Genomic DNA, 19689 nt, shown 5'->3' with positions numbered 1-19689 from the left:
TGAAAAGGAGTGATTCTTTAAAAGGGCATCTTGCAAGATTTGCCTTGGAAGTTGCGTCTGCTGACTAATTCCGCAGCCACCACTGAGGCCACTCCTCTGGCCAAAGTACAGACTAGATCCAAGCCTGCGTCAGCTAAAAAGCTGTTCTATGACCGCTCTGGAATTAACCCCCAAGTCATCTACCTCCTGAAAGAGAAGTAAGCACAAACAAACTACCAGGGCTCAAGAAGCAATCTGTAAAGTCATTGCTATTGCATCAAAGGAGCGTTTAAGGATGGACTCCATCTGTTTATCATGCGCATCCTTTAAGTCCGCTCCTCCCTCCACTGGGATAGTTGTTTGGCACAGACCAGTGCATCCACTTTAGGGAAATGCAAACGCTTTCTCTCTGCTGGGTGTCTAGTGGGTATAGAGCTTCTATTGCTCATTCCCCTTTAAAACTTGCTTCTGGGGCATCCCATTCCAGGTCAATCAACTCCTGGATGGCTTCCAGTACTGGAAAATAGCAAGAGGTTTTCCGTAGGGAAATCAGAATGGGATTCTTCTTTGGTTCCGTCGTAGAGTCCGTCCGAGGAACTCCCAGCATCTTCAGGGTCTGGGAAACCAGGGCCGGCAATTTGTCTCTATGGAAAAACCATAACTTGGTCTGATATGGTTTTAAACCAGGGGGAATTTCCCCATCTTCCAAGGAATCTGTATCCTCCTCTTCATCCGTACCATCTGGGTCCCTGCCAGGGATACCCTTGGTGAAGCGAGGCATGCCTCGAGGCCTGCCGATAGGACTGGGAGAGGGAGGGCTTACCGGCTGAGGTTCCATCTGGACAGGGGCAAGTGAGGTAGCAGACTGCGCCTGTACGAAGGTTTGAAGGCCCTGGAAAAAGTTCCACCCAAGAGAAGGCAGCCAGGTCCATGCCTAGCTCAGGAGGTACTGGGGTAGGTGCTGCTGAATTTTCCTCTCTCATGGATGACCTAGTCCCAGGGGTACTCAGAACCAGGGTACTTCCAGTTAAGGCTATGGCTGACTCATCCTCTGAATGGGAAGAGCCAGACTTAGCAAAGTTCGGGGAGGTCAACTCTCCCTGGGCTTCCTCAAGTGCTGACATAAGTTGGAATCCAGGTCAGCAGAGAGAAAGGCGCTTATGTTTCTTGGCTGCTGGAGCCACTGGCGGCAGTAACTCTGTGTTCTGTTTGCTTGCGCTTAAAATTTTATGCGCACAGATTTTGGGCACCTAGGCGGGAGGTGGCGAGGCACACGCACAGCCTGTGTGCCTGACTTTACCTGTATTCTTCACTTAGTAGGTTGTGTGCGTAGGTAAGTGTGTGATATTATGCACATAGAGCATGCGCAGAGTCGATGCACTGCGTGTACAGACGTTCTACGGAGGGTAATACGGCACAAACAATGACACACACAAGATGGCGCCACCACGGCCTGCTAAGCGGTGTGCCGAGCAAGCCTAAAGCGGGGACTAGCCCACCAGGGGGCTGCTCAATCAGCTCGGAAGCCCACTTCCCCTTACCCCAACGGGATCGGGAACGACGTCGGTACGGTGCGCTGAGCAAGGAGGCTGAGTACAGAGACAGTCTCCAGCTGTGGGGGAGAGGGCTTTGGCCATTACTGCTGCGCTTGGCTGCCTTTCAGCTGCTTAAGCAGCAAAGCCCACACCGGGAATCGGACAAAGGCACACCTCTGAGGGATCTCGGAAATTACCTCAGGAATTCTCAACTGAGAGAGGGACCTTTGTGTATCACCGCAGGAGAGTGGGGGCTCAATTTTTTTCTCCAATTTAAATGTAGAATTTCTCCTTCCAAAATGTACAGCAATCCCCATAGGGAGAGGTACCATCCACCATCTGCTGGAGACGGAGAAATACTGAAGGGCTGAGGTCACTGCGGGGGTGTATCTAGGGTGACGTCAGCTTTGAAATCTGACTCCGTCTCCATCTGCTGGCAGGGGAGCATAACTCATTGGTCCTGAGTCCATCTGACTACATGCTGGGAAAGAAAAGGTGTAACTTTGTGCACATACCAGGCCAATTACCCCAGGATTTTCAAAGCAATCTGATGCACATAAATTCACTTTGAAAATGCTGGCTAAAGCCTGCATGTACAAGTTATACACAGACTTTAGCCCTACCTTCTCAATGCTGAAAGGATTTTTTTATGCCGGTTATTGCATTCAAACTACAGCCTTTAAAGTGCTCTCTTACTGTACATAACATTCATGTATGTCTCCTCCAGCTGTAGTAACATCACCTGCATTGCATCATAGGAATTTGATGGTCCCAAAAACTAAGGTGGCCTCCTTCCTGTCCCTATTGCACTGCTCTTTAAAAATTCCACAGCTTTGACAAAGATGATATCTGAAAATATCAAAACACCTGAGAGACCTAGTACCCAGGGTATGGCTTTGATCCAAATGCTTTCCCCTTTATTTATACCGACATTTGATCTCAATCGAGATATCCCTTTAATAAAACTTACTTGGTGATCGGGAAGGTTTATGAGTCATTTTCTTCTTCTGCTGCTTCTAGAAAAAAAAAAAAAAGAGAGATGTAACATTTTTTTCCTGAATTACAAATTACAAACCTCTCCTCCCCCTCTGACATCTCAATGGGTTCATGACATGGGCCTTGTAGGTATCATCTGTGATTATATTCAGTTTCTACTGCCTGACAATTACACATTAGAGACATTTCCAGAAGGAAAGAAATTAAATGAAAAGAATAAGCAATTGGCAAGAATACTACTGAGCAGAGAACCTAGACAGAAGTCAAATTTCACCAAACCTATCTTGACTAGCCACACTTTCATAAGGGCTAAGCTCCATTAAAAGAGGAATGGGGTCAGTAACCCAAGAATATAAATGTATTGGGACAGCAATAGCTGAAGGAAAAGGTGAGCACAATATATTAAAATATTGAAAATTATTTCCCTCCTCCCCATACCCAAACAATAAGGGCTCTGGGTAATACCTATGGAAGGAGACAGAGTTTCTCTGGACTTTTGCAAAATTGGCATCCACTTTCAGCAGTGTTCTGAAATACTGGGGGATGAACCTACCATCTGGACTGTATCAAGGACATTTCTGATTAAAGAGTCCAAGCTTATTTGACAGACAAGTAACAAAACTAACCTTCTCTATGTCAGATTCATATGTAATCGCAGACAGGCCATCATCTCCCTGAAGAAAAAATATTTACAATGTAACTTTAAATATTAAGCGATTTTTAAAGACACACAACAAGGGAAAGTAAATATGTTCCTATTAACAAGTGTAACAATAGTCACTGTGCTCCGACCGTCTCCATCTTTAATAAATATTTTCCTGGACCCTTTCAATTCTGAAAACGTTTACAAGAAGTCACGTAAGACATGAAAGAGGATAGACTCATTATCCCATTGCTTCTGCTAGCCCCTAAACTTGCCCAGCTAAAAAAAACAAAACTTAACTAAACCTGAATTATAAATGAAAGCGCCAGTGATGTATGTAAGTATTCTTGTTCGCTATCAATAAGTACAGGGACTATAAGGAAGTAATGAATTTCAGAGCGCTGAACCACTTGTATCAACATAAGAGGGTCTCTTGGTAGTATTCATATTTTAATGGTTACACGATAATTCAGCACTCATAGACATAATCACCATGTTTACTGTACCTGTTGGGACATCAAGCAAGATCTCTTATAGAAATAAGAAGGTTGCACATACAAAGGGTAATTTTCAGTGACATGCATTCAGCTGAAAATTGTGGCCTTTAGCCCAAATTTTGACAATTCATGGGTGTGTGGAACCTGGCGCATGCAAGCATGATATTGCCTGTTTGAGGGCTGGTGTAACCTTGTGCAAGTAGATTTACAGACATCCTTTGGAAAATGTTAAAAGTAGGTGCATAAAATCCTGATTCTTCCTCAACTCCATCCCAGAATACCTACTTTAGTATGCAAACAAAAGTACACACGTAATACAACAGTGTTCTGAGTGCAATTTTACACACATACATGAAGGGGCTATGCATAAAACCATGTTTTATGCCTTTGCAAATTCTTTCCTCCTGATCGGCTAACACCTTCATCAGTCTCAACCTACATAAAAGCAAAGCACCTAAAGGGCATAAAAGATGCAGCTAACTCCGTTATATCTGATGTTTCATTGTGCAGTGCATTTTCCTATGGATGATATTCATATGGGTCAATATTTACACAATTGCTGTTTTCTTACCAGTTCCTCCAGCTCCTCAATTTCCGTTCCAGTTTCACTGGCTGCCCAGGACATCGCCACACCGTGATCACTTGGCAATGCTGATCAGAGAAGCCGAGGGCTGGAACTGCAGCGTCCACCTGTAAAAAAAAAAAAAAAAAAGCACAATTTGAACTGCATTTCACGGTTTCCGTCTACTCTAGATTGCAATCCAGCCGGACTGATTCCTGACAGATAAACGTCTCAGGAGTCAATGCGGCGCTTATCTCAGGATGAGCCCCCCCCCCAGCACATCAGCGCGCTCTCCCTGTAGCCTGACTCATGGCCCGACCCCTGCCCCCATGAGCTGTACAGGTTAGAGGCGAGCGGGGCTGCCTCCGTGCCGGTCGCGCCCCTCGCATGCGGCCTTTGGGAGCTTCCATTCTTTGTCAATACAAAACACGGCAGGGGGTAGGACCCGCGTTTCCCCTTTCAGCTCTGGCTGACCCGACCGTGCTTGGGAAATCGGGCCCCGCTATTTCGATTTAAAGGCCGGAGAGAAGCAACCAGCCCCCTGCTGGGGGGGGGGGGGCACCGGGTCTCAGAGCCTCAGCTCCCCCACGATCGTCTGACTCCACCCGCAAGGGCAAGACCTTTCCAGCGCAGCCCGTGAACGCCCGCGCCCCCTGCACCCCTGACCTCCCGGGGGGGGGGGGAAGCCGGACCTGCAGGCGGAGACGCTCCCCGAGGGAAGGGCGAGGCGCAGCTCCGTCCCCTCCGTGGCTGCAGGCGAATTCCCTCTCCCAAGGCTTCCCCGCGAGTCCCTAGCAACCGAAGCAGGGCCCCGGGCCGGGCCAAGCCGCCGCTAACCCGGAGTTCCACAGCCGGCGCAGGCAGGACGACCGCCCCCTTACCCGGAGTTCGCATTCTGTTCCCGCCTGGATAACAAGCTTGGTACAGGCGGTTTATGCAATTAAATGAATCGGCCGGACACCAGCAGAGGGGCAGCCTCGGACCCGGCCGCCGCGGGCTTCACCAGTCACCTCCACTATGGCCAGCACCGAACTCCCCCCCCCTCTCCTTACCCAGCATGGTGCAGCCCAGCACCGAACTCCCCCCAAGCCTTACCCAACATGGTGCAGCCCAGCAGAGCTGATGGGAAAGGGGTGACGCACACGGCAGGGCATTTGCCTACTCTGCCTAATAGCAGAGCCACCCTGTCCGTGGCACCCGAGCCATTCCAGGCCCTTCTGTGGCCCCCCTTGCCACTTAGCTCCTGCTGCTCGGAGGAAAGGAGGGCAGACTGTAGATGCAAGCAGCATTTCTATGCGTGGAGAATATGTATCTCTAAGGAGCGGGGTGGGGGAAACGGGGAACAGGCTTCAGTTAGGGGACAAGTTAAAGCTTGCCCAGCCCCGCTAATCCCGGGGGGGATGTTAGTCGTTCTCCCAGTCTGACTTCCCTACTCTGCCCCTGAGCTGCAGGGATCAATGGGACCTTTTTGCACAAGGTGCCATGGCCTCAAGAGCGAGGAGCCCTGGCGGATCCATGGCGGATCCCATCCCATCCCGGCTCAAAGTGCTCCCAGAACAACCTAACCAACAGTTTTTGCTCACAGCATCCCAATTGCCAAGAGAAGACCCTAAATAAACAAAATCAATCAGTAAATGTCCCGAAAAGTCAACACCCATGTCGTTTTTGGAAGATAAACGACAGGCTTGGCTCCTCGCTTTGCTTTCTTTATTTCTGCAGCAGCCTTGGGTGTTGTACAGCCTATAAAGTTCCTTTGGGTGGCTCTCGCAAACTGTTTTCCCTTGGACTTTTTTTTTTTATAAATACAATTAAGCTTGAAACCCTCCCCACCCATGACCTAACCAAGGACCGCGAGGCATTGCCTGTGCACGGTGCGTTTGAGCGGAATAGCCCTACAGCAGCCATAGCTGTAAAGCCCTCTCTGCCTCCGGGCAACAAAGGGGTTAACTCTGAGCGCTCCCCCCCTCCCGATAGGGGAGGGAGGCCGCACTTCCGCCCCCCGCGGCCGCCATGGACGGCGAGTGCGCGCGGCTGCTGCCGCCGGTCTGTGCCGTGCTGGCCGACCCCGGGCAGCCGCTCTCGGACGACACCTGCCTGGAGAAGCTGCTGGACTGGTTCCGGGCCCTCGCGCAGGCAGGTAAGGCCCGAGCCGCGTTAGATTATTGTGCGGTTCTGCTTGCGGGTGTTTTCCTTTCCCTGCTGTATCTGGACCGGAGCGTTCTCCCGAAGCTCCTTCTTCAATCGGTGCTGCCCGGACCGGACTGGAACTCGCCGTGAGCTACCAAGGAACAGGCCCGAGCTAAATGCACAGCAGCACATAAAATGGACCAGAAGGTGCCTTGGTGATTCAGACCCCAAAACATGAAAGACCCATCTGTGCATCCGGCCCCTAACTGCAGGTCCTGTTCCTAAATGCACAATAGGTCCAAAACAAGAGAGACCCTTCAGTACATCCGGCCCCTAACTGCAGGTTCTGTTCCTAAATGCACAATAGGTCCAAAACAAGAAAGACCCTTCAGTACATCCGGCCCCTAACTGCAGGTTCTGTTCCTAAATGCACAATAGGTCCAAAACAAGAAAGACCCTTCAGTACATCCGGCCCCTAACTGCAGGTCCTGTTCCTAAATGCACAATAGGTCCAAAACAAGAAAGACCCTTCAGTACATCCGGCCCTTAACTGCAGGTTCTGTTCCTAAATGCACAATACGTCCAAAACAAGAGAGACCCTTCAGTACATCCGGCCCCTAACTGCAGGTTCTGTTCCTAAATGCACAATAACGTCCAAAACAAGAGAGACCCTTCAGTACATCCGGCCCCTAACTGCAGGTTCTGTTCCTAAATGCACAATAACGTCCAAAACAAGAGAGACCCTTCAGTACATCCGGCCCCTAACTGCAGGTTCTGTTCCTAAATGCACAATAGGTCCAAAACAAGAAAGACCCTTCAGTACATCCGGTCCTTAACTGCAGGTTCTGTTCCTAAATGCACAATAGGTCCAAAACAAGAAAGACCCTTCAGTACATCCGGCCCCTAACTGCAGGTTCTGTTCCTAAATGCACAATAGGTCCAAAACAAGAGAGACCCTTCAGTACATCCGGCCCCTAACTGCAGGTCCTGTTCCTAAATGCACAATAGGTCCAAAACAAGAGAGACCCTTCAGTTCATCCGGCCCCTAACTGCAGGTCCTGTTCCTAAATGCACAATAGGTCCAAAACAAGAGAGACCCTTCAGTACATCCGGCCCCTAACTGCAGGTTCTGTTCCTAGGCTCTGGCACGTTGCTCCTGCAGGAAAACCCCTGCCTGATGGACCTTATTCTCCAGGGGCTGAGACTGGAGGAGCCCAATCCCAGCCTCCTGGCCTTCATCCTTCGGCTGGCGGGACTGTTTGCAGCCTCTGAAAGTGGCTTCCAGCGGCTCTCGGTAAGCAGAGTGAGGGCAGAACCCGCGTCATTGTCTGCAGGAGCTAGAAATGCAACTTGAGTTATTGCGGAAGCTGCATTCTGCAAGACAAAAAAACACAAAATTCCAGCTTGGTATCTACTTCCAGCTGTCTAGAAGCTGTGCATAAAAAAAAAATTAAGAAGTCAATATTCAGAGAGGGCAGGCAGACTGGATAGACCATTGGGTTGTTAATCTGTTACTCTATGAAAGTTGGGACTTCAAGAGATAACCGAAAGGTCCTAATCAGTAAGAAGACTATGCACATAGATACAGAAAGTTAACATTTACTAATGCAAATTCCTTTAATGTAAGCAGCATCTGTGCAGGAATCATTCGAGAGACCATGATCATTTATGTTGCAGGGAGTTTTGTATGTCTACAGTTATTTAAAAAAACCCCCAAACAAACCCTACTTAAAGCTTTTACATTTTTAGGTTTTAGTTTTAAACTTAAATATTTTAATTTTTTTCTAATCTGATTCCTTTTCAGTAAGACAGTGCCTCTGGCAAAATAAGGGTGACTTGATTTTTTTTTTTTTTTCCTCCCACAATCCAATTTGCAAGAAATTTCTGAACTACAAATCCCAAAGACACAAACCCATAATTAGCTTATATCTGATTTGTGCATCCATTGGTTAAATTTCACTCAGGAATTTCAGAGTCCCACAAGTTGTTTTGCATTGCAAAAAGAACACAACTCGGAAGTTGTTTTTTTTTAAGAGAGCTTTATCATCCTATTCCTTTTTCGCAAGCTGTTGCCCCAAAAGACATGCACTTTGCGCATGCACAAGTTTATTTTAATTCAGACACAGTAAGCATTTCCCTCTCCTCTGTATTTTGGGGCAGAGAGAAGAGCTGCTGCTACTGTCTCTCTTTGGCAAGAAGCTTTCTACCAGTGCATTATGGGACGATGCCACAGTGCGAAGCGGCTGGATCCAGGGTGTGCACAGCATGGCACAGCATGTGCATGCCATCCAGTTCCTGTGCGATTGTGGTGAGTAGTTTGCTTTATTTGCTGGAGCTGCTGCAGGACTTGTGTGTGTGTAATGCAGTAAAACAGAACTAGTGTCAGAATCCTCCCTTAAACTCCATTTTATTTTCTGATTGGCCCTCCAGGATCCTTGGATTTAATCTTAACTCTGCAGGGAGACACCAGCTTGTTCGTCACCTCTGCTGCCAATAAACTCATAGTGCACCTCCTGGTCTTTTCTGTCCAGTCTGCTGTGCGGCAGCCGCTCGGCAGCGCAGACTCTGATTGGCCTGTGTGTGCCCAGCGCATCGTAGCGCATCTGGAGAGGTCCCTGGGATCCAACGTTCCATCTCGGGTGGCGCCGGCCTTGAAAGCAGTGATCATGGTGTTTGGGAACTGCCATGATGCCTGGACTGAAATCCTCTGGTCAAACCTCGCACAACCAGTGGTGTCTCTCCTGGAGCAGGAACCTGTCTGTGAAGTGCCTCTGCTAGTGGAACTCTTCCTTTCTATGGCCAGGTAAAAACATCCCAAGGCAAATTTTTAAAGAAGAAGCGGGAGCTTAGCAGTGGAACCATCCCAGCCAAACTGACCTACCTCCTTGTTATTTATTTATTTATTGGGTTTTATATACCGGGGTTCTTGTATGAGATACAAATCACCTCGGTTTACAGTGAACGGAAAAACTTTGCTCATGAGCTGTACATAGAACATTGCTCATGGGCTATACATGGAACAAGATAACAATGGAAAACAAGAACAATAGATAACAATGGATAAAAAGGACAGTAGAAAACTTCGCTCGTAGGCGATGCCAATGTGGAGGTAACGGGACTTGGCCCAAACTGGTACAACGGGTACATTAACTTCGCTCAAGGGCTGTACATAGAGCAATATGGGCTAAAACGGTAGAGAAACTTCATATGCAGGGGGGCAGGGAAGAGACGGGAAGGGGCACGGCAGTTAGCAAAAAACAGTCCAAGGCGGAGATTAGGTATCAGGGACGGCAGTTAGCAAAAAAAACAGTCCAAGGCGGAGATTAGGTATCAGGGAAGGCTGATACCTAATCTCCTAATCTAATTGTTATAAGGAATCCTGGCTGCTTTAAAAAAAAATTTTTTTTTAATTTATACTGCATTTAACGAAATACATATATGAGTCCCAGAAAAGCAATTACTGCATAGAAAACTGAACAGGCAAAGACAAAAACAAATTAATCGAGTTCATATCACATTAGCCCACAACACTTGGTGGGACCAAGACACCTAATTAAAAAAAACAGATGAGAGGTAACTGGGCCCAGCGTGCCCCTTCTGCCATGGCAGAATCCTAGTCCTGACTTCCACGCCTCTTATCTCCAGAGACCTGCTTAGGATCACTAAACACCTCCAATTGTTTAGGAGCAAAAACATATTATCTATTACCTTCAAGTTGAATTAGGCGTTTACAAGGGTACAAAAGAAACATTTATGCACCAACCTCCTGGCACAAAGCAATAAACTCTGTGGTGTTGCTGTGCGTTTTGATTTTTAAGACCATGAAAGAACTTTTGCTTATGGTGAAATAATAAATGTGGAATGAAGTTCTTGTAGAAACACCAGTGTCGCGAGAAGTGCGTCCTCTGTCCTCTGTCTCAAGCCTGCTGCTGCTAAATCCAGTGCATCCATTGATAATTGAGGAGGCCCGGCCTCTCCCAGTCCCGCACCTAACAGGGATTCTTCTGCCCTGAGCAAGATAATACAGATTATTCACCGAGATGTGTAAAATCCCACTAGATGCTGCCTGACTCTCGGGTGCCCATAGAGGTAATTTTTAAAAATTAAGAAAAGAGGTCACCCTTGAAGCTCAGTGCCTCTGGTCCTGGTCCATGCTATCGGCCCTGGTCCACGCTATCGTGGCCCGTCAGGAATCTGTGACAAATTGATAGAGAGTCCCCCCTGCTGGCTGGCTCTCAAGAATTACGCAGGATCTTATCCTAAGTTTCCATTTTTCAGAAGCTCCTCGCTAGGACTCCATGATGTGCTACCAGAACATGGTCCTTTTCCAGCACTGTCCACCCAGATTACAGAAAGAATGTAAAAAAAAAACAAACAACCTTTATTTTGTTTTTGGCTTCCAGCTTTTTCAGAATCGGCCTCTGTTGGGCTACAAGAAATCTTTATTTGTTAATACCCATGGTTTTTCCCCCCTCTTTATAACCCCCCTCCCAACTAGTCCAGCCATTGCAGTGGCAGTAGTTGGCCTGTGCACAGACCACAGCTCCCGCTTAGCCTTTGCAAAATGGTGACACTGGCCAGACTCTCCCTGCCAAGGAGCTGTGAACGTTTGCCCCCTCAGCATCGGGAGCTGGGCCTGAAAACGAAACCCAGCTCTCCTGCATGGCAGCTTGCAGCACTGCCACTCGGCCACAGGGCCGATCTGCAAAATATTTTTTTTTTTAGTGAGAACACTACAGCAGCAGCGTAAAGGGCAATGACTTGAAAGAGGTCACAGATCATTTCTATGCAAATGTATTTATATAGAGGTTGATAAGCAGCACACTGATTGCACTCAAAAAGTCTGTCGGCCCCGTGTCACAAATTCAGTGGAAACAGACGCTGTTGCTTAAGGGTCTTTCGTGCTTTGGAATCCTTCAAACCAAAAGGAAGTCAACGGTGTAGAATTCTGTTTTTCTCCTTTCGCAGGTTGCCTGTCTTCAGCCATCACGGAAGTGAGCTTTGGGTTTTGCTGACGCGCACCATGCAGCGTTTAGATCCGCTACAAGCCAGCTCGTTATCAGTGGGAATTCTGAAGTTGCACAACTGGTACAAAATTTGTGTTTTATATAATTTAGGTGTTTAGTACATAAGAACTGCCAACAGTGGCCCATCAAGGTCACAAGTACCTGGCAGGATCCCAAGGGGTAGACAGACTTGGGGAAAGCTATTGCTTATCCCTAAGAGAAGCAGCATGGAATCTGATGGACGTTTCCTCCAGGAATTTGTCCAAACCTTTTTTTTTTTTTTAAACTCAGTTCCGCAAGATGCCTTTACCACATCCTCCAGCAATAAAGTCCAGAGCTTAGTTGCGTGTTGACTGAAGATATATTTCCTCCGATTTGTTTTAAATGTGCTACTTAATAATTTCATGGAGTGTCTCCTAGTCTTATTTATTTATTTATTTTTGAAAGTGTAAATAACCAATTTGCAGTTAGCTTTTTCTCTCCAGTCATGACTTTATCAAGCTCTATCATATCTCCCCTCAGCTGTACCTCCAAGCTGAAGAGCCCTAACCTCCTTAGCCTTTCCTCATAGGGGAGACGTTCCATCCCCTCTATCATTTTGCTAGTAAGTTACCCCAAAGTTACCGTGGAATAAATGTTAGTAAAATTATTGCAGGAAGGGGTTTAGAGCTCTGCATTCTGTGATTATGTACAGTTTTCGTGTGCGTCTGCTGCTCCTTGCCTAGAGAATTCTTTTGTTTTGGCAGGTTATAAGTTAAACAAAGAAACCAGGCCAGCCCTCTGTAGTTCCTGGTTCTATTTTATAGCCATAACAAAATTGTAATAAATGAACCCAGTGCTGATTAATGACTTGGGAAGTTGAGCTGTCCTACTGGTGATGCTTATGCCACCTCTATCTGCCCTAGGCTGGTTTGCTTTTAACCCCCACTAATTACAGACCAACGTGTATAATATTACCTGTTTTCAGCAGAAGTGCATGGCGCGCATCAGAACAGCACACTCTTGCCACAAGAGCAGAGTTTCCTCTAGAATTCAAATCCAAAAGCTCCTTTTACAGCGTAACATGTTAGTAGTCTTTTTAGTTCAGTGCACAGCTCAGCTCTCTAGCTGGTACCAGGAGCTAGAATACCCCATTCTCGAATCAGAATCTCTCCTACTCTCTATCACTTGATCTACCTGCTGACTTCTGTGGGTTTTTTGTTTTTTTTTAATTTTGCTGAAATATCTCATGGAAAATAAATGAGATTAATAAACAAAAGGCAGCTACTTGGTACATCTATGATAGTGTTTTATGTGTATAACTTTTAATAAGTGAATAATCTTTGCTGTGAGATGACTGAAGTGTAATGTAGGTAAAGGCGGATAACTGAAGTGAGAGGGGTAGAACGGGGGGAGAAAGCTAAGCTCAGACTGCTGTACTGAAATCACGTAGGACAGCTCAGGTGACATCAAGTGCTTCAACCTCAACCCCCGGAAACCGTAAGGACTGGCATCCTCCTGGTGCCTTGCTCCCCTTTTAGATTCTTGGTTCACTTTGCTTTTCATTTAGCGAGTCGGGCATTTCTGGTTAAAACGTGTACGCGCTCTTAAGTCCACAGGGGGTGACCGTCTCGGCCCTTCGTGTCCTGCTTCAGCCCTTGAACTGTATTCTGAGAGCAGCCTTGGTGCGCCCGGAACAGCCAGGTACAGTATGAAAGTGTGGGTGAAGAGACGGTGCCCTGCCCTAAAGACAGGAGGTGGTGTAGGGAGGGAGTGACAGGGAGAGCCCCATTCTGAGTGTTGGGGAACAGCTGGCAATGTAGATCTTGCATGCATTACACACAGGGGGTATAGCCTTGGGATAGACCTGCTTCTTCTATGCAATCTTGGCCATTACTGGATTTGTGAGGGGCCAGGGAAGGTAGAGCATGTGCTTTAGTTTGTTTTCTTTTACTGTTTTTTATGTCAGATCATTGCTGTTCTGTTTATCGTTGCCAGGACGTGGACTCTCCATGTCTTTTATTTGTTTTCCCACCCAGGCCTACTTGAGCTGGTTCCTGATTCCTCAGCGGTTGAAAACCTTCTCTCCGTCAAGTCCTCCTGCATCGCTTTGTTGTGCCAGACTCTGGCCCACCTTCACGCCCTCCAGTGCCTGGTAATGCACAAGGCGATGGGAAGGAGTGGGGAGTGCGGAGCTGCAGTATACACAGGCGGGCTGGGATTTGTCAGTGGGCACACTAGGCTTGTGCCTGGGCACAGGCTGGCGCTGTATCTTGCTGAACAGAAAACAGCCCTCTGCTTTCTGATGCAGCCCTTTCCCTTCCAGGTTAGTGTGCAGGGAACAGGAGGAGAGGGGCGAGCCCGGAGCAGTCATAGCAGAGCAAAAAAAAAAAAAAAGAGCTGCTCTGCTCTATAATCCAGCTGTGTGTCTCCTGTTCAGGGACAAGAGGAGAGGGGGGTGAGCTTAGAGCAGACAGAGCAAAGAGGAATCATGTAGGGAAGGTTAGGAGGGGCTGTTTGGGGATTCATTGGAGGATGAGCGAGGAGAGGGGTTCAGCGGGGGGAGGGGGCAGTGTGTGTGTGTGTGTGTGTGTATATGCCAGCTTGGTTGGGAGGTTAGAGACGGGGGATGTAAGGGGAGCAGCTTATTCTGTCCCCTGGATCTTCCAGCATCTCTGCCTTCATCCTCAGATCTTGGAATCTATCCCAACCCTCTCCTGCTCTTCCCCCCCGTCCCTCTCCCTCCCCACTTGTCTTCACTTATCACAGTACTTCCCCAGACCCCGGTTTTCTTACCTTCTCGCCCTCTCACCCCATTCCTGATCCTCCTCCCTTCCTCTCTCTCTTTTAATTCTACACCAGTTTGATATGTGAAAGTTGGCATAGAACAAATTACCATTACCATCTCCTCCCCGCACTGATAGTTCACATTCCCTTTTCTGATTTTTATATTCCACTTTTCGGCTCCTCTTCAAAGCAGATTATATTCAGGTACTGAAGGTATTTCTTATCCAGTATAAAGAAAACAAGATATACAGAGACAAGCAAGGTTGGAAAGCTATTTTTATAACGTAAAATAAAAGATGGAAATGTTTGTCCATGTCCTTCAGGCTTCTCAAATCTTTACCACTGAGTTGCCACAGAATACCGCGGGGCCGCCTTGGACCATCTATTCCCTTTTGCCCAACCTTAAGGGGGGGGGGGGGGAAGAGGGGGAGGGTTTGCTGCACCAAGGAACAGCAAAATCGTAAATCCATCATGGCCTACAGGTCCTTCCAGGGTAGCGAGTAGTGCACAGGCCAAAGCAGCAGAAGCCAATGGATATTCCCCCTGTCCGTACCTGGATGAGTCCAGAATCCTGGCTTCAGTCCTCCCAGCCAGCAGGTGGAGACAGAGGAAATCTTCGTTGACACTGTATCATAAACCCCACTGCCTCCTGCAGTTTCTTTTCTCTGTTTTTCAGCAATTATTTCCTTTTGAGCCTTCCTCCCGGGGGTTTCTTTTTGATTTTTGGAATCCTAGTGGTTCTACCCTGTCCGGTTGAGGCGGCCAAGCCGGGGGTTGGTGTGCTTGGTCTGTGCGCCCGTGGGGTGTAGCTCTGGTTGTCCAGATCCCTCCCCTTCACGAGGGGCTGCAGGCTCCGCTTAAAACCTTTTAAGATCCCTGTTAGGAGGCTTAAGCCCCTTCCAGGGTAGTGAGTAGAGCACAGAGGCAAGACAAGCACAGGCCAAAGCAGCAGAAGCCAATGGATGTTTGTGTATGTAATGTATTGGAATTGTATTCATATATAATACAATGAAAGTAGATTCCCAGCAAAAATCAAATCAAATAACCTTATTTCAGTTAAAAAGCAGCATGTCCGTGTTGGGTTTTCCCCAAAGCATGGTTATTTGATTTGTTTTGCATATTCTGCTTTTCTTCTATTATCATTATATCCTTATAACTTTGGCCTCCGCCTTTGTTTTCCTTCTAGGATAGTTTCAGTTGCTGCCTGGTTTAGTAGATGGCGTCTCTTGGAGTTTTTGGTGTGCTAGTGCTGGTTTGTGAACACGACAAGAGAAAATGTGGCAATGATTTATATCGGTTGCCTGCAGGGGCGAGAGCTGGAAGGGTACTGAAGGGATTGTGTTGATGCCACAATTGGATCGGTTTTCTAGTCAAAAGGATACAGGTCAAATGCTTTAAAGAAACACAAAAAATAAGGATACTTCCCTTCCAGGATATGCGAATGTATTGGATACTTTTGCTGGCTGCTTGTAATACCCTCCCTGCTCTGACTTTCAGGACCTTCTCCCAGTACAGCTGCCCCCCGAATCCTTGCTGCACTGTACTCTGACCCTATTAGAGTTTTGCCTTGGCTTAGCAAACCCCTCTTCTTCCACGGAAGCCAAGATCAGCAGTTTCCTGGTTGGCTCGCTTCGAGTTCAGAGGTTGTCTCTAGATGTTCTCGGAGCGCTTTCCTGTTGGACTGGTAAGTGAAAGCAAATTGTCTCTTTACGTTCTTCAAGAAAATGTTATTGGGGGGGAGGAAGGAAGGACTACAAGTTTGTGATTTGATGTATGGAGCATACACCTGGGTGCGATGACCTCTCCTCTGCAGGCTTACCAAATGTGAACACGCTCCTTCCTTGAGTGCTCCTTTACCAGAGCACCTCTGCTGGAAGAGGAGGCCACGTGCTAATCCAATCCTTTGCTTCTTTAATTTAACAGGGGACACGTCATTATTAAACAACCGTCCAGTGTAAGGAGCCCTTTCCAGTAATCATGCCACGCAGAACTTAATCTTATTTGTATACTTCAAGCCACCAATCAAAATTTTTAACAAACTTAGCAAAGGAATTTTCTCTTTGTGTATTTCAGTCAACAGTGCATCTTTGGCAAAGACGTTTGACGTTCTTCTTGTGTACCTGAAGAGTCCAGATAGTAACCCTACAGTAAGTGTTTTTAATAATACTGCCGTACGTCTGTCCCTGACAGCCTGCGAGGCACGTGAGTTGAGGGCTGTTCTTTCTGCCCGAGTGGCTTTCATCTCAAAGCGATGCCCAGCTGACACGCTTCGCAGGCCGGTCACACACGTGTGTAGCGATGAGAGCCAGCGGAGAGCTGTCCGTCATTAACTGTCTGAAATCGGGCTCTGTCCTCTTGCAGATTCTGAAGAAGTCCTTTCAGGCCACTCTCAAATGGCTCCTGAGCTGCTCCAAACTGTCAAACCTGCAAGAACATTTGCTTGCCCGGAACAGGTGTCTGAGAGGTAACCAGGTCTCTTCTAGGACTGTAGAAATGATAGGGATTTTCTGCTTTAAGACTGCTGCGATTTTAGCCTCTTGCGCACTAGAGAAAAAAAAACAAAAACACGATGCAGAAAACGCGTTTGCAGCTTACGTTTGCAGCGCGTCGGGTCTGATTGAAACGGTGCTCATGTTACGATGCAGAGGTGGATCGTGTGGGCACTGAGAGGCGCTGATGGTTGCTTTTGGAACTCCTGTATGAAGACTCCTGATTTGCTCCTGTTTGCAGATTTATTTCCGCTGCTTCACAAGCGCCTGTCTAGCACTTGTTGGGAGGTTCGGGACACCGCCTTAGAATTCCTTACTTCTCTAGTGCAGTGCTTTCCAGGTAGGTGGCCAGAACAGAGAGTTACAATTTTTTTTTTTTTTTTTTGGGACTTGGGGGGGAGACGGCAATTCCTGCTTCATTTTGAGCTGCTGTGTTCTCTCCTATCTGGGTAAAGTTTCCCACCAGTATGGTTCTAAATTTATTTTATTAAAATATTTATATTCCGCCGATAGTAACTTTAGTATGCTCGGTGCTTGTGTGGTCACCAGGGAGAGGGAGGGAACCTGGCAAAGATTACCGCGACCTGGCCGATAATACACACACAGCTTTTGGACGGTTTTATAAGGTTTATAAAAACTACACGGAAGCTGAGACAATGTGTGCCTGTAATTATTCTGTGAGAAATCCATTACTTTTACACAGGCGAGGTGGGACTTGTCCTCATCTAACATACTGCGGTTATCTTTGCTGTTGAAAGTTCACCTCCAAACTGTGTGGTTTTTTTATCTTTACAGAACAGGATGAATTCAAACAGATTCTGCAGTCCTCCGAAGCAGCCAAGCTCTCCTGGGATCTTCTGAAAGATCCCGAGAGCTATGTGCGAGCCAGTGCTGTAAATGCACTGGGCCAGCTCGCCCAGACCTTACCTGGACCAGAGAGAATAAATAATCACCAGGTAATCGCCGGACCTTGCGTGAAAAGCTGTGACTTTTTACTCCATCGACGAAGAAACATTTTTTTGTGTTTTGTTTTGTCCCATTTCCTAATCTATTTTAAAAGATTAGAAACCAGTGTCCTGATGCGTTGCTGAAAGTGGGGAGGAAAAACCTTTTGCTGAATTCGGTCCAAATCCAGCAAATTCTTTCAGGGGAATTTTTGTTTTGAAATGTACTTGCAAAAGTATAATTGATTGCTTAACAGTAGGAGAAAGGGATTAGGCCAGTTGTTGTTTGCTTCTAGGAATTTATAGCGAGAGCGAAGGCACTTGGAATGACACCCTGAGTCGGGAGTAAAATGGGGCATGCAGGACTCCTAGCTTGTTTCATAATATTGACAAGGCAATGCATTTCTATTCAACAGACGAGTATTTGAGCAGCCCAGTCCACCCCGGACTTGCCTCTTGTGGTGTTAGCTAGTAGATTTTAGAGTTTGTGCGCGTGTTTTTTTACTTATGAATTTTGCCTCACTGTTTTCTCTCTTTGCTCCTTTTAGCAGAATCTAGGAGCCCGGTTCCTGGAAATCCTGGGTGAGGACACGGAGAGCTTTCCGAGAAGGGCTGTGCTCAGAGTGTTTACGGCCTGGCTTAGAGAAGGCCACCTGGAGTCGTTGGGCGACACGGATCGGTTGATTTCCAAAGTGTTTGAATTGGCAAACTCTGACTTGGATTGGGAGGTCAAGATTCATGGGCTGGAACTAGCTGAGGTTTTTATTAGTAGAACAGTCGGACGTCCCGAATCACGTTCGTGTCCTTATGCTGCAGTTTCGCCTTCAACTTCTGACGCTTCCTTTCTGCAAGAATGGCTACGGAGGTTTGGCCGGGTGAAGCTTTTTGAGTTCTTGCTGGATGCTCTGTGTGACTGCGATAGGCCCGTGGCCCGGAAGTCCTGCAGTATCTTGATTTCCTTGAAAGCTGTGCTCTGTGAAAAAGAAGCTTTGATTGCAGGGCCTGTACCCTGGGCGTCGCAAGGGACTGACTGGCTAGAGGAGACTCTGAGGAGCTGGAGGTCTCGCTGCAAAACCCAACAAGAACAAACCCTTGCAGCGATTCTTCACGGGGAGCCAAACCGGGCCCTGGCTGTTTTAGGGGCGTTGGACCTGGGTGGACTGCAGGTGGCGCTAGAGAAAAGCAGCGACCACGTCGAGAAGAGCCCTCGCTCTCTCTTACAAGATATCCTGGCCACAGCAGGAACCTTGGATGAGAACGGCGCTGACTGCTATTAACCTTACCGTGGTTCCCCTGTCCTGCGAAAAAGAAACAGGTCGTCTGTTGTTTTTAATATAAGGGAAAGGGCTGAAAAGCTCTGCAGTAAGGGGCTCTGGAATCTGGAGTTTCTTGCTGTTAACCCGTAGCCTCCTCAGCACCCCGGTCTTGATTTCCAGCAAGGAAAAATTCAGAAAATGGGCGCTGGCGCTCTGCTTTATATCGGATAAAGCAGGTGCTAGTATGGATAGGCTTAAACTTAAGCAAACTTCACAAATGAAAAGTGAATGGTGAGAGTAATAAGAGTGAGATATATTTCTAAGCAAAAGGCTCTGTGTGAGACAATCTTGCATTTATTTTTACTAATATAATAAATTGCCTGTAAAAGTCTAGCAAAAGAAACACATTTGAGCTGTATGTTTTTATATTAAAATTTATTTTTGGATGAATGGCTCATGCTCTAATTTGGTCTTTGCTATTATAAGTCAAATGATTAAATAGCTTGAATGGCACGGGCAGAAGGCTTTGATCCATGCTGATGCCAGATCAGCTGCTTACACCCCCTCCCGTGTGTAGAGGGAGTTAGGTTGCCTTTCATGAGGACACTGGATGTGTAAACCTTGTTTTCAGATGCAAAGTGGGAAGGGGAAAAAAAAAAAACCAGCTCAAGTTTACTTAGTAGGGTTTCCTTCTATTTCCCAATAATATTTTTGTCTTCTGTTTATTGAAAAATATGAGAGAGAATACAAAACAAGTCAACGTGCATGGTACCAAGAAACAGAATAACTGGGTGAGGCAGCTGTTCACGGGTTTCCTCTAAGGCCTTCCTGTCCCTGCAGATCAGAGAAAGAAAGAGTCACAGCTGAGACTTGGGCAGCTCTAGGTAAA

General features: G+C 47.1%; 3 protein-coding genes across 13 annotated transcripts in view; 1 reads left to right on the top strand and 2 right to left on the bottom strand.

The window, feature by feature from the left end:
• The window catches only part of IQCE (IQ motif containing E), a 33269-nt gene extending 27601 nt beyond the window's left edge, over window positions 1–5668 (bottom strand). For 7 of the 9 annotated variants that reach the window (XM_029577541.1, XM_029577544.1, XM_029577545.1 and 4 more), the window contains exons 1-4: window positions 4905–5047; window positions 4222–4340; window positions 3137–3184; window positions 2485–2530 (exon numbers count right to left, since the gene is read on the bottom strand). In XM_029577541.1, the coding sequence (XP_029433401.1) occupies window positions 2485–2530; window positions 3137–3184; window positions 4222–4275 (148 nt within the window). In that variant the 5' untranslated portion in view covers window positions 4276–4340; window positions 4905–5047. Of the gene's footprint in view, window positions 1–2484; window positions 2531–3136; window positions 3185–4221; window positions 4341–4904; window positions 5048–5093; window positions 5238–5307 lie in introns of those variants that run through there. The other 2 variants (XM_029577543.1, XM_029577542.1) reach the window with 2 other exon arrangements.
• A 294-nt stretch (window positions 5669–5962) lies between these two features.
• BRAT1 (BRCA1 associated ATM activator 1) lies at window positions 5963–19255 on the top strand. 3 transcript variants are annotated; one of them, XM_029577539.1, is made up of 13 exons: window positions 5963–6349; window positions 7466–7633; window positions 8500–8647; window positions 8770–9142; window positions 11308–11427; window positions 12937–13028; window positions 13364–13479; window positions 15609–15795; window positions 16185–16258; window positions 16473–16575; window positions 16842–16940; window positions 17396–17556; window positions 18093–19255. In XM_029577539.1, exons 2-13 carry the CDS (start codon window positions 7517–7519, stop codon window positions 18819–18821), a joined length of 2319 nt encoding a protein of 772 aa, XP_029433399.1. In that variant the 5' UTR covers window positions 5963–6349; window positions 7466–7516; the 3' UTR covers window positions 18822–19255. The 3 variants fall into 3 exon arrangements, with proteins under 3 accessions (XP_029433399.1, XP_029433398.1, XP_029433400.1); XM_029577538.1 differs by having other exon boundaries at window positions 6090–6349; window positions 7479–7633; XM_029577540.1 differs by lacking the exon at window positions 11308–11427 and having other exon boundaries at window positions 6090–6349; window positions 7479–7633.
• LOC115076097 (probable cytosolic oligopeptidase A) overlaps window positions 19255–19689 on the bottom strand; it is a 28469-nt gene continuing 28034 nt past the window's right edge. Inside the window, exon 22 of the mRNA XM_029577213.1 lies at window positions 19255–19634. The gene's annotated coding sequence lies outside the window, so the exon portion shown is untranslated. The remainder of the gene's footprint in view (window positions 19635–19689) is intronic.

The sequence above is a fragment of the Rhinatrema bivittatum genome, chromosome 14 (genome assembly GCF_901001135.1).
Source record: "Rhinatrema bivittatum chromosome 14, aRhiBiv1.1, whole genome shotgun sequence".
NCBI lineage: Eukaryota > Metazoa > Chordata > Amphibia > Gymnophiona > Rhinatrematidae > Rhinatrema > Rhinatrema bivittatum.
Note: the sequence above shows the minus strand (reverse complement) of the source record. Positions and strands in the feature narration are given on the sequence as shown.

Bases quoted from the DNA above. Each gene is read 5' to 3' on its own strand.
- BRAT1 (XM_029577538.1), top strand. From the start codon at position 6,223: ATGGACGGCGAGTGCGCGCGGCTGCTGCCGCCGGTCTGTGCCGTGCTG. The intron at 13,029-13,363 runs GTACAGTATGAA...TTTCCCACCCAG, and splicing joins GGTGCGCCCGGAACAGCCAG to GCCTACTTGAGCTGGTTCCT. The intron at 13,480-15,608 runs GTAATGCACAAG...TCTGACTTTCAG, and splicing joins TTCACGCCCTCCAGTGCCTG to GACCTTCTCCCAGTACAGCT.